We start from the raw sequence: 13,322 nt of genomic DNA on the forward strand, positions 1-13,322 counted from the left end.
TCCTTCACCTTTATGTCAAAAGAAGACGACCTAAAAGAAAAGCTATTGAAATTTGCTGGAAGGGAACGATTTACGTTGATAGGGGCAGACTGCTAGACTTCAAATCAGTTTTCTACCTCCAGGGAGGAGTGAGAGGAACGTGCCCGTGGTGACCCAACGGCAGAGTCCTGCTCTGTGTTAAGGAGCCTGGGCACGTGGACAGCAATATCAGGCTCATGTGTAGGAGGGATCTTAATCTGAGAAAAGCCTTTTATAAGAGAGGATGCCACAACAGAGTCTACCAAAATTCAGGACCAGCATAGGCAAGCTGTTCGGTATCTCTCTGCCGTTAACACCCGAAGAACATAAACGTCAGTTTGCTCGGCGGAGAGACAGAGATACATCAGCCAGCAATAAACAGATGGCGAAATTGCTAGGAGAGGCAATTAAAGCAAGGGTCGAAAAATGAGTTTGAGACATAAAAGAAGAATTCAGACAACTAAACAGTTCTATGCAGAAATGATACAAATAATGACTTAAGAAAGTGAGTTACAATCATCCTAAATCAAAACAGGCTGGCTAATATAGCTGTAGTTCACTGTGTATCGGTTTTGTGTTCCTAGCACTCTAGCTACAAAGGATTTTGGTGTATTTGTATAAATAAATATCAATTTTGCATGACCAATGTATACTGAAATAATAAAAATGCGCTACGCAAAATAATTACAATTTTGGAAAATCAGTTTCTTTAATGGGAGTTAAGATTTTGGCTGTTTTCTCCATATTTTGGCTTGGTGCAGAGCAATGCTTCTGAAAGAGATTTTTCTGAGTGGGTGACACTACACAGCACATGGAAATGACTGAAGTCAGCAGTCACACTGCATTAAAACAGAAAATTTGCATTAAAAATACAGCTAAATGATATACTCTTGAGTATTTTATTTGGTTTTTTTTTGCAGCATGGAGTTCAAAAGGAAGATTCATTTTCTGCGAATGTTTTGTGTCTTTTCTGGTATTTTAAACAATAGCCAGAATTACCCAAATTGCTTTTCTCTTCACCAGAAGACAGAGCTCTAAAACAATGCCTTAGAGTTGTTTACTATTTGGAATAATGAAGCCATTCTCTTCCTTTTCTGCTGGATTTGCACAACTGAAAGCTATCAGAATCTGTGTTAAAAACGTGGTGTGTTTTCTCCTGCCTGGTTTCTACCAATGACACCAATGAAGGGCACACAAAATTGATGAACAGAAACACTGAAATTCTACCATCATAAACAAATTGCGCATTTGATGTTTACTATCTGTCCTTCAGTCTTCTTGAATTTCCTTGGGTCTAGAGAATGTTATTTTGTGTGCTTTTTCACGATAATATTTTTCGTCTCCTAACGATCAACCAAGACAGTATCTTCCGCTCTGTAAGGAGAGAACCTGGCCGACTAGCTGAAACCTGCAGTAATACAAGGACAGTAGGAAGAACTGTAGGAAATGAAGGAGTTTCCTTCTGCCAGATTCCCCCAAGGAGGCAGAAAGCTGGGAAAAATGCAATCTCTCAGTAGAAAGAGAAAACCAAGTAGAATTTAATGTTGCTGTGAGCTGGGTTAGACAAATATACTGTGGTCTATCAGAGAGAGAGCAGGAAAAATGCGTCTGTTTCCAGGTAATGCGAGCTTCTAAAGTGTGAAGCATCAGACTGAGCATTCAGGTTCAGATATATGAATACAGGTCCAGTTTGGAATAAACAGCACATGAAGTACCAGGAGTAAACAGAATTTTAAGCCCTTGCTGCTTTCCAGGGTTGCTTTCATCTGTGGCACATGTTGGTGTCCTCAAGAGGTTTAAGTATGGGTTGGGAGGTCTGTCACCTTTCCCTTCATACCTGAATCATCCCCCAAACCAACTGCTGGGAGCATCTCATGGCTCAGAAGTCTCCAGTCCTCTGGATTATCTCTTACACAGAGGGATATCAGTTCAGGTCCTCTACCCTGCCATACAAAATGATTGAGTGACAGAATAAACCGAGCCTCAGATTTCACAGTCAGCCCTAATCTCTCGGATGGCTCTGAAAGCCCTGGGACTGTAAGAGGTTGGGATCTATGCTGCTAGCTGAACTTCGGGGCATCAACCAACCTCTAGTGCGATTCAAGGCAAGTAACAAGTTTCTTTCAGCTAAATTCCAGTTTCAGCTGAACACCTGACGTTTCATTCAGATGCCACCCTTGAGTATTCAGCACTCGGTGGAGAGCAATTAGTTCCCGATGTTTGGTGATACCTTACCTCTCCTGTACAGGAAATCTAAACATTTTATGTAACTATCTGACATTAAGCTGTCACAATCTGCTACGGTTGCCGAACTCTATATTAACTATAATGCACAGTACAACGCCAGTGTGGGTGGACAACATAATCGGGCATCCTCAAAGGCACCTAAATCTGTGAGCAACCTACATACTGTGCCTGCATAAAAAGAGATATTATGGTTGATCGTGACAAGAGCTCTTCTAAAAGCACTTTCAAAAAACGTAATTGGAATTTTTAACCCATGCATCCTTTTTGTATCAGTGACTCCTTCTTCCACCTGGCCACAGCACTGGTCTTCCATCTGATCTACCATCTACCATCTGGTCTATCACCACCTGATACCTATGGCATAGTTGTGTTTGCAAGGATTGGGATTGGGAGAGGGACAATTAGACTTTTCATGTGCAGTACTTAGAGGAGTTTTTTTGAGTAAATGAAACAACCTTGATTTTGTGTGTCTGTGTGTGTGCAGCTAAAGATAAAGGGACTTGGCTATAAGACTGCTTTTGTGATTTGAGCAGGGTACATTCTCCACTCGAACGTCACAGCTGAAGAACAATCTGGAGGAAAAAATACTCCAGCTACTGATCTTCATTTTCAGGGCATAAAGCTCAGTCCTTTGATATCTTTTCCACTTCCACTATTTAATTAGTGGAATTAATTAGCCAAGATTTCAATTAGAAATTAGATCGTGGCTTTCTTAATTTCAGGAGATTTAACTCAATAGGTCACATGCCTTGTACCTTAGTTTACATTAAAATTATTCAGGAGTTCATCACAGAGCAAAGTTAAAGATTTGTCTCTTGACTAATCTAAAGATAAGAAAACTCATAGTTCTGACATGTTTGATTGAGATAGCATAATGAAAAGTTACTTTTCTCCCAGAAGATCTGAATTATCAGTTGTACCATCCAAAGCCAATAAATACATGGTTTATTGCAAGATAATGGGCTTCCGTACAGCAACAATCTATAAGCCTGTTCAAACTTCAGCATAAGTTGTGGTTTTGATGGCAATGGGACTGTTTCAAGGGACAAACCCAAGCTTTAATATAAGTGTTAGCAGGATTATGGCCATAAATTTCGATTTTATATTGCCTTTTGGAAGATCGCTGCATTTCTGTGATAGAAAGACTAATCAGAGCATAGACAAGCACAGGCTGTCTCTATGGCTTTTTCAGCAAATACTATCTATATTCTGAGATATTTTATCTGCCATTAAGGCATACTGTAGAGTTTTGTGTTAAATTAGTGTATTCTATGCTTATCTGTACTGTTGAGAAAACTGTTTCAGGTTTTCATTTTATTTCCTTTTTAGAATATTTTGAAAAAATATTAACAAACATTTGCTAGGTAATATGCAAACCCTAATGCTACAGGAATTACAACACAATATTTACTTGGTAGATACCTCCCAGAAAAAAACCACCATTTCAGCTAATATCTTTAAAGAAACCCCTTTTCTCTTTTTTCCTCCTCCCTCTCTGCTCCACTAGCTGAAAAGCCAATAAAAAAATTCTCCACCTCCTACACAGTTCAGAAGAAGATCTGTGTGCATTTCTCCTAGGCATGTTTTGAGACCCAGAAGGGGATGAAAGTAGTTAATGTGCAACGGGAATCTTAATTTCAGAGACACATCTGTACCTTTCTATTGACCTTGCTGATATGCTGCAAGCTAAATATTAAACCATTTTTTGATCAATTTAAGTTCAGCCTGGGGAGAAGAAACAGTTAAAGAAATGTCTCAAGTATACTTGCATTCAGCTAATCAGACTTTGTGCGCATCTACAAATGGTACAGAACTGAAATCAATCGTTGATAATGAAACCACAAACGAAAAATGGACCGAAGACTCCTTTCCAGGATTAGAAATACTGTGCACAATTTACGTTACATATGCTGTGATCATTTCAGTGGGTCTCCTTGGAAATGCTATACTCATCAAAGTCTTTTTCAAGATTAAATCAATGCAGACGGTTCCAAACATCTTCATCACCAGCCTGGCATTTGGAGACCTACTGCTTTTATTAACTTGCGTGCCTGTAGATGCAACACGTTACATTGTGGATACCTGGCTCTTCGGAAGAATCGGGTGCAAGCTGCTGTCTTTTATCCAGTTAACCTCAGTTGGAGTATCAGTGTTTACCCTGACTGTTCTCAGTGCTGACAGGTGGGTCTGATGCGACTGATTTGCCAGGAGATACCGCAGGTGTGAAGTTAGAAATGAATAAAAGAGCAGAAATGATCATTTTGCACAATATTAAATGGCACATTGTAATAGACTAAAAAAAAAGCCCAACCAACCACTCTCCCATCTAATTTTAAAATGTGTGTTAGAAAAATTGGAGTAGTTCTGTTTAATGGGGTGAAGTGAGAAAGACTCTTTAAGTCTTTTGACCTTTTATTCGCTTGATGTACAGTACAGGGTTTTTTTATCAGTTGCCCAGAAAAGGGAAATTGCTTAAGGCAGGGAAAAGACAGTATATTGGTGCTATCTAGTGGTGCACTAAAGTAGTCAGGGAAGATGAAAAAGAAAACTGTGAAAATGACTGAGTGGAAATCCTTTGTCCTAGGCACTCAGTGAGGCTCTAAAGTCCTAGAACGTAAAAGATTGACATGTGGGGTAAAAAGCCAAAAGAAAACACAGAACAGACTGGGGGACAAATGACTGACTCATGATTTGATGGCTACTGCAATACTATAGTAATTTTCAGCTTGGTAAGTGCTTAGTGTGACATGACACAATTTGAATATTTCCTCTTAGAGGAGTTCTATCTTTTCCAGAATTACTTTAGCCCAGAGGTCCTGCAATTAAACTCAGGTTATGACGACAGCACTGTCAGCAGGGACCAGTGCTCCCATCTGACTGCTGTCAGGAGTTGCTGAACAATCAGTTTTCCAGGCACCTCTTTCCCGAATGAACAAAACCAAGATGAGATTTCAGTTCAATCAGCATGAGCATGTCAAGGAGCAGAAAAACCCAAAATGAGTTTTAGTATTAAGAGAGAAAAAGATTTTCATCTTGTATGCCAGCAATTGTGGATTGTATGTAATAGCAAGTAGTTCATGCGTCCAGAATTTAAGCAACGCTACTGTTACTGTACTCCAGAAAAAATCAGCCAACACAGGAATGGCCACAGTGGGTCAGATCAAGGGTCCACGTAGGCCAATAACAGCCTCCAGCAGTGGTAGTATAAGGACAAGAAAAGACACATAGGAAGAATAAAGACCACTATCCAACACTACACTTATACCCTAAGCCTTCAGATGACCTCCTGAGCAGATGTGGCTTCTGTCTATTTAATAACCTCAATGGATTTCTCTTCTAGATCCTTGTTCAGCCTCTTGAACTTGTTTAGCAATGACTTTTACTGCCTGTTCCATAAACAACTCCTTTTTTTTTGCTTTGCGCGTGGCTTCATTTGATGGCCCTGGCTCTTGTGCCAGAAAAGACAGTGATTCCTATCCATCTCTCCAGGCTATTCATGTTATATTCCATGCTTAGTATGCTTTTTTTTTTTAGTTAGGATGTGCAGAGCAGCACATGGTGTTCAAGAGTTGCATGAACCAGAAGTACAGATAATTGCACTCTTTTGCTCTCCATTGTTTTCCTAATAATTCCTAACATTTTGCTTTTTTGTTGTTTTTTTAGGATTTGGTGTGGTTTTTTTACTACTGCTGAATATTAAGCTGATGTTTTCACTGAACTATCTATCACAGCTCCAAGGTCTTGGTCCTGTATGACGTCAATTCAGAATCCAACATGGACTAGCTGACCTTTAAAGGTCCCTTCCAACCCCAACTGTTCTATGATTCTATGATTTAGACACTTGCTTCTGTATTTAATTCCTCATGGTAGCTGTTAGGTAAATACTCCATGCTACATTTTCACACAGTAACTATATGGTAAACTTACTGACAAAGCTCAGAACATCAGTCATGTGCGCAATGCCAGACTATCATGTTCCAGTATGCTAGAAGAGCTCGAAGTCAATAAAAATGGTATTTGTTTGATAAATAGCAGTCCAGCTTGCAGTTTTCTATTTAAATTTGCCTAGAGGAAAAAAAGACCAGATCTCAGGTTGTGCAAAATGGTATAACTAAGCTGTCTTATCCTCTGGATCCTTTTTCACTGCCTTTCCTTTCATGCCAGTCTTGTGCCCCCCTGGAGGGGTCTCTTCTTTCTGCATCATCAAGAGTCCCTGATACTTTGGGAGCAGGGTATATTGTTTCCTGTGCTTCATCCACCTTCGTGACAGTTGGTCTTTTTTCCATGTCCTGTTTCCACACAGATTTTCACGCATCTATAGATTTACCCAGATTTTTCTCGTATGTCTGACTCAGTCCACATGCTGCAGAATCCCAGCCATGAATCAACAGCAGTGTTAGCTCCTGGTTTGTAAATATGAATGAGTACTGGAGCATTATTTTGAGTCAGATCACTGCACTCAGCTGGGATCTTAAGAACATGGAAGAAAGGAGGGGTGTACAAGCTTGGTTTCATGTAGTTATAAAATAGTTAACCTGTTTCATACCATTATCAGTTTTGCATACTAATTCCCTCATTTACCTTTCTAGGCAGCGCCATAAAAATAGGAGAGATGATTGCCCTCACTGATCCTAATCCAAACAGTAGAAGTCATCTTTACTTAGGAAGGCTTTAATGACAAGTCCTGCCAGCCAATTCAATAAAATACATGCTTAAAATTAACTTTTACATTTCCATCTTAATTACAAAAAGCTGGTATCCGTTTTCATTTCCAAGATGATTCTACCACCCTTAGTTTAGCGAGAACAGAGACGGCTTTATCCTCAGGAAGTCTGCATTGCCAGTGCTTGCATTATTTCTGTATTTAGTCTGACAATGATGTTGGTTGGTTTTAGGTACAGAGCCATCGTTAAGCCCTTGGAACTGCAGACTTCGGATGCGCTCCTGAAGACCTGCTGTAAAGCTGGCTGTGTTTGGATCATCTCCATGATATTTGCTATCCCAGAGGCTGTTTTTTCAGATTTGTATTCTTTCAGCAACCCTGAGAAAAATGTAACTTTTGAGGCATGTGCCCCCTATCCTGTATCTGAGAAGATCCTGCAGGAAGCTCACTCCCTGGTTTGCTTCTTAGTGTTCTATATTGTACCCTTAGCTGTCATTTCTGTCTACTATTTTCTTATTGCCAGAACTTTATATAAAAGTACATCCAACATGCCAGCAGAAGAACACGGTCATGCCCGTAAGCAGGTAAGCTGTGATCAAGCACTACAGTGTCCAATTTTCCAAAATCTATCGTGCTGATTAAGTCTGAATTCTTGAGTGCAAAACCTTTACCTGATAATAGAGTCAAAGGCTCCATAACCTCAGCCCATATTGGCAAACCAAATTCAGCTACGCACTTAAGCACATGCTCACGACTCGTTAACTTAATTGTGAGTGTGCATGCTTTCCGAAAGAGGGATGGGGTTTGTTTGACCCTATTAAACTCAGGAGTTAAAACGTTGAATTGAAACACTGAGACCTCATCCACGTGAGTTGACACATTAACTACTGTACTTTTAAATCCTAGTCTAGATGAGATTGCCACATGATTTGTAATGGAAAGGGAATGTGCTCTGCACTGGAATTACTTTGTTAAAAAAATCATGAAATAGATTTATTTTTCTGTTGATTTCTTGGGGTTTTTTTTCCATTTTGCTTTTTTGGTCACTAATGCGTTTAGACTTTTAGACCCCTTTGAAAATCAGCACCAACTACATAAACATGTGTTCCTCATTGCTATTAATACCAGATATGCATTATTTTCTCGTAGATTGAATCCCGCAAGAGAGTTGCCAAAACAGTGCTGGTGCTTGTTGCTTTGTTTGCCTTTTGCTGGCTGCCTAACCACATCCTCTACCTATACCGCTCTTTCACATACCATGCTTCTGTAGATGCTTCCACCTTTCATCTGATAGCTACTATTTTTTCCCGTGCCTTGGCCTTCAGCAATTCCTGCGTCAATCCTTTTGCTCTTTATTGGCTGAGTAAAAGTTTCCGGCAACATTTTAAAAAGCAAGTCTCGTGCTGCAAGGCAAAATTTCGTACGAAGCCTCCCAGTGCTACCCACAGTAATACACCTACCAGAGCCCTGTCAGTCACAGGCAGCACGCATGGCTCAGAAATCAGTGTTACACTGCTCACAGATTATAGTATCACAAAAGAAGAGGAAAGCGTTTAGTCCATCTGGGATGAAGGAGGACAGAAACTGAGCCTTTGCAATCAAGTCGCTACTGCTGGGATCCTGGAAAGAGGTGCCATGCCTTGCCCTGTCTGTGAAAGCGTTTTCTTCAGGAGTTCCTCATTTTTTTAAAAATATACAATAAAGAAATCAAACTGTGTGGGAGAAGAAGCTGCAACGGCTGAACTTCCCAGCGTAAGCTCAAAGGGATTGTTCATGTTCCCAAGCACAAACACGGATCCCTAGCTGGAATTCCTGGGCTGGGCAGGACAGGAGTCAGCACAGTTGGTGTGAGAATTGGCTGTAAGGATGGTTTTGTTCTTGGTGATTTGTTCTTTGACTTGTGACTGAGAGCTCCCTCTGTCAAGTACTTGCATCTACAGCAAGCAAGCAAAACCACGTATTTTCATAACATGATCAACCAGGCAGATTTTTGATTTCTTTCTTTTCTTGTCCCGAATGTTAAAAATTGGTAAACACATCAGAAAGCATGCTAAAAGGAAAGAAAGCTAAGGTTTGTAGTACAGCGTAGTAAAAAAAGAAAAAGCATTATGGGCCAGATCCACACTAGCCTTTGCTCTGTCAGTGACTTTGAAACTCTGGGTAAGAGCTGACTGGCTGTGTAAAAAGATGCCCTTCTCAGTCCCTAAGGAAGTCAAGGGAACCAGCAGGCGATCATCTCTCTTAAAAAGCTATAATCATCTTTAACCACACTTGTAAAATTCTTTGCCATCTATAGGTAAAACATCCCAACAGTGCAGAGTTCTCTACTGTTATAGTGATTTAACATCAAGAAATTGGGGTGGATCTGTATGAGAGTTCTAGTTTGGATTTACAGTGCACTTTTGAAGGGAACTGCTCAAACGTCCCCTCCTGCCTTAATTTGCTCTGTCTCCCAGAGTGGTCTTGAGTGCACAGCCTGGATTTCTCTCAGATGAAACTGTCCGTCCAGTCCATGGAACCAGACTAGAGAGAGTTTGAAGTAAAGCCCCCAAAAGTATATGGCATGGGGGGGTGTGTGTGTCAGACTAACCAGTTACCCCCACAGATCCACCTCTGCTGCAGTGTACGTGGTCACATCCAAGTGGTCTGCACGTTTTCAAGCATGCTGGGAGAGCTGGATTTTTCTATTGTACTAATTTCTATTCTTCAAGTTATTGAAGTAATATTCCTTTATAATAATTAGGATAGATGGTCTTTATGAGATAGGCCTTCTAATCTCAAATCCACTGATTTTATGACTCTGCACGCAGAGGCAAGTCAGTGACAGCCTATCATGGGCAGCCTGTGCATCCCTAAAAAGCTCAGCAGCACTGCTGGCAGGGACTGTCTTTCCATCAGGAAAGGCGGAAGGCAAGTCTTCCTACCCCGTGTTACAAAAATGTTGAACGATACTTGTTTTTACGAATTTTGTGAACCAAAATTTTGTTCTGTGGGAGTTGGTGATAGAAAACACAATAGACTTCCCATTGCTTAAACTAAGGGACTTCTATCTCAAAAAAGAATTTGTGCGTTGAAGTGTAGAAGAGAGATTGCAACATATGAATTAAACGAAATAGTGCTGTCAGTCACAGAAGTTTCAATTTTAACTATCCCTTGAAGACATAACACCCCTCCAGCTGCACAGAGCCCCTAACAACACGTGGTTGGAAACCCATCCATCCATGCACCATTGTTTGAGTTCATTATAAGATGAGAAAATCTATTTGCAGCCTCTCTCTGTTGACCGCCCTAATCAGAATAATAAAACCAAACTATAAATCCCAAGGGCATTGGAATACAACTTCTGTTGCCATCTTAAACCAGTTTAATGACAGTCCATTTTAATCCCATCAGGCCTGGCTTTATTTTACCACACTCTTCATGGCACAAGCTGCAAGGCTATAAGCACTAATTTTCAAATGGATTCTCCCTTTCATTGTACCAATTGTACACCAGGATAGCACCACTGAAATAAATGGAAATATAACAGCACAGAGATACAATTTATGGCAACGCAGTCTCCAGACACCTTATTTTACTCTCTTTGTCTTAATGTAACACATTCCCTGCTAGTGAGCTGTGTGCAAATAGAACAAACACATTGCACTGATATTTTCCCCTTCTCTTTTTTCTTAATGGAGCTGCAGGGTGAGACTGAAGTAAGTAAATAAGCCTACACACTTACGAGCCTGCTTTTATCATCCAGGATCTTACTACAGGGAATTCTAAACAAAAGAAAAATCAACGAACATTACAGTTCCTTACATCATTCTTTATTCTAGCTTATTAAAGCCTTTGGAAAACAAATCTGCCACGTTTCTGGACTTCACTATTTGTCTCTGTTGGAGACCAAGCTTCCCACCGCAAAATCCTTGGCTACACCTCACAGTAGCCCTTGAACACCACCGTTTCCTAATTCACCATTTTCCTTGCTTTGCATGCAGCTCCTTTTTGCTTGTGTAACTACTCCTCTAACTGGATGGTCTATCTATTGCTAATATATCCTGTTACAAAATTGACGTTTTTGCTATATGCTGCACATGTTTTGGTTAAAGACTGGCAATATTTCAAGGCATAATTTAACTATTCTGTGTACTTTATGCTTTTATAATTCTGTACTTTCAAATCTTCATGACATGTTGTATTGGAGTGATATATTGGTCAACATTTATTTTTATCTAAACAATCTGGTATTATTCATTCCATCTATTCCCCCAATATAATTATCCATAAAATGTCTCCACGTTACCATAATTGGATTTAGGGGAAAAGGGTTGTTTCCTTCGCAATCTTTTCTCACTGTTCCAAAAAACAGTTCTTTCACCCCCAGTAATACAAGTGTAATTCTATAAGAGCACATGGGAATAATGTCTATTTACAAAAATATTGAGTGCTATTTAGCAAAGAACTGGCATGAATAATTAGGATTTTACTATTTATATCCACAGTGAAAGAATAGGTAGAAAAAAGGCACAAAATACTGAAAGGCAAGACTCCATCAAAGGTCTTGTTCATGTGGAGTCTTATTGAGTAAGTAAATACGATTTCTAGGATGTACCTTTTTTATAGTTTGTTTTGTGAATGAGATGTACGCATTAACAGCTTTAATACATAGAAATGGAACAATTAATGTCCGCATTAGCAACAGGTTTAGTATCAGTACCCTAATTTGTGCGGTCACTACGAGATGCTGGTTTAGTTAAAAAACCCAAGAATTCCACAAAAATGAGCAAAACCATGTCAAAACATGGATATAGTGTAACAGACCACATCTCCAGCAAATGGCACAGAATATTGAAGTCAGTTATGAAATTATAGCCATGTTAAAGCTCACCCTCCTGTTTTCATAGAAAGTATTGTTTTATTTTACATAGTTAAATATGGGCTGCCCGCTGACACTCATGTGCTTCTGCGAAGAATATTACAATTAAAGAATAAGCTAAAGTTACACACAGCTACAGCACTTGCACATTTCAATCAGTGGTACCTGTAATTAAAAAAAAAACCCACAGGCTCTAATCAGCGTTTAGTTATGGGCTCTGCCACAGATGGTGCCCTCAGTGCAAGGTGAACAGTTCTGTGGAATTTCCCTTGTCAGCATAGGAAAAGGTATTGAATTTTTAGCACATCTGGATCCTGTCATTTTTCACACCGTGAAGACTCCTCTTCACTCTCACTAGTCTGTAACAGCTACACCTCCAGCCCATGGAAAGCCCAAAGAGGAGTAACCTCTCCGTGCTTAATCACTAGTTACTGCCTCCTTGATTTAACATAACAAAGCATCTTAAGAAAAGAGTGTTAACTCCTTACCTAATTAAGTATTAGCTAGTGAATTGCTGGTTCCCCTCTATTACAAAACCAAGATTTTGGTACTTTTAGTAGATGGTATCTCTAGACCAACAATCAGCTCTGATGAACCAAGATTGCATTTTATCACACAGAAGAGTCAGACACAGATACAAAATCATCCTGCTAATGCCTCCTTTTAATATTTACTTTGAGACATTTTGTCAGGATTTACAACGCCATTTCTTGACAGCTTAGACTGATCTGAGCTGTGTAACACTCCAGCTCTTTGCACCATACCCAGAACACGCAGCTTGCAGCAGCAGTGCTTGTGCAGCCATGAATTATATCGTTTCAAGGATGTGATGGAGAGGAAAGCTATCTTGAGCCCCAAAAATGACGGGTTTCCAGCCGAATCAGCTCCCTGAGCTGGCTCACTGTGCTGTCTTTACTGAAGAGGAAGAGAACAGACGGCGGCAACACGGTCAGCAGCTGTGCCGCAGTAGCTGCCATCACGCATGCTGTTACCTGCGGAAAGCGTGAGGCAATTTGAGGTAGTTTGTCCTCATAACTACATTAAAGTGTGCAGATCACAGTTACCATGCACTAACCCTGCTGCACACAAGCACGCTCTCACTTCCATCGGACTGAGATTAAATTTGGATCTCCTACTCCCCAGGACAGTGCCCCAGTGACTTGCTGCAGGCAGATCTGCACACCAGGGAAATCTGTACCGTGTGGGCACAGACTTTGCATTTGCTCAGGTTGTGAATGTAAAAAACTCTGCCAAAATCAAATAAGCAGTTTAAGACTTAAATTGTATCGCTCTTACAATGTTTAAGGCTATGATTATCTTACTTCCAAACATATATCCAATTCCAATTTTTATAAGTAAGCACAGTTTACGTTGAGCCTCTCATGCTCCTCACTGAAATCCAATACCTATTTGAGAGCTAATACAAATGTCTCCTAAGCTGTCAGTTTATAAGTGATCACAAAACAATCTTTGGACGACTATTGTAATAGCCCTGCCAAGAGAAAATTCTTGAAGCGTGAAAGATGTCATTAA

At 40.1% G+C, this 13,322-nt stretch overlaps 1 protein-coding gene across 1 annotated transcript; it reads left to right on the forward strand.

The window, feature by feature from the left end:
• The first annotated feature begins 4,015 nt into the window (after window positions 1–4,015).
• Window positions 4,016–8,485, forward strand: BRS3 (bombesin-like receptor 3). Its single transcript, XM_009331715.1, has 3 exons — window positions 4,016–4,446; window positions 7,161–7,512; window positions 8,078–8,485. The coding sequence occupies exons 1-3, from the start codon at window positions 4,016–4,018 to the stop codon at window positions 8,483–8,485; spliced, it is 1,191 nt and encodes a 396-aa protein (XP_009329990.1).
• The last annotated feature ends 4,837 nt before the right edge of the window (window positions 8,486–13,322 follow it).

The sequence above is a fragment of the Pygoscelis adeliae genome, unplaced genomic scaffold (genome assembly GCF_000699105.1).
Source record: "Pygoscelis adeliae isolate BGI_AS28 unplaced genomic scaffold, ASM69910v1 Scaffold79, whole genome shotgun sequence".
Taxonomy (NCBI): Eukaryota; Metazoa; Chordata; class Aves; order Sphenisciformes; family Spheniscidae; genus Pygoscelis; species Pygoscelis adeliae.

Excerpts from the sequence above, each read along its gene's own strand:
- BRS3 (XM_009331715.1), top strand. The coding sequence starts at position 4,016 with ATGTCTCAAGTATACTTGCATTCAGCTAATCAGACTTTGTGCGCATCT. Across the intron at positions 4,447-7,160 it reads ACTGTTCTCAGTGCTGACAG|GTACAGAGCCATCGTTAAGC; the intron begins GTGGGTCTGATG and ends GGTTGGTTTTAG. Across the intron at positions 7,513-8,077 it reads ACGGTCATGCCCGTAAGCAG|ATTGAATCCCGCAAGAGAGT; the intron begins GTAAGCTGTGAT and ends ATTTTCTCGTAG.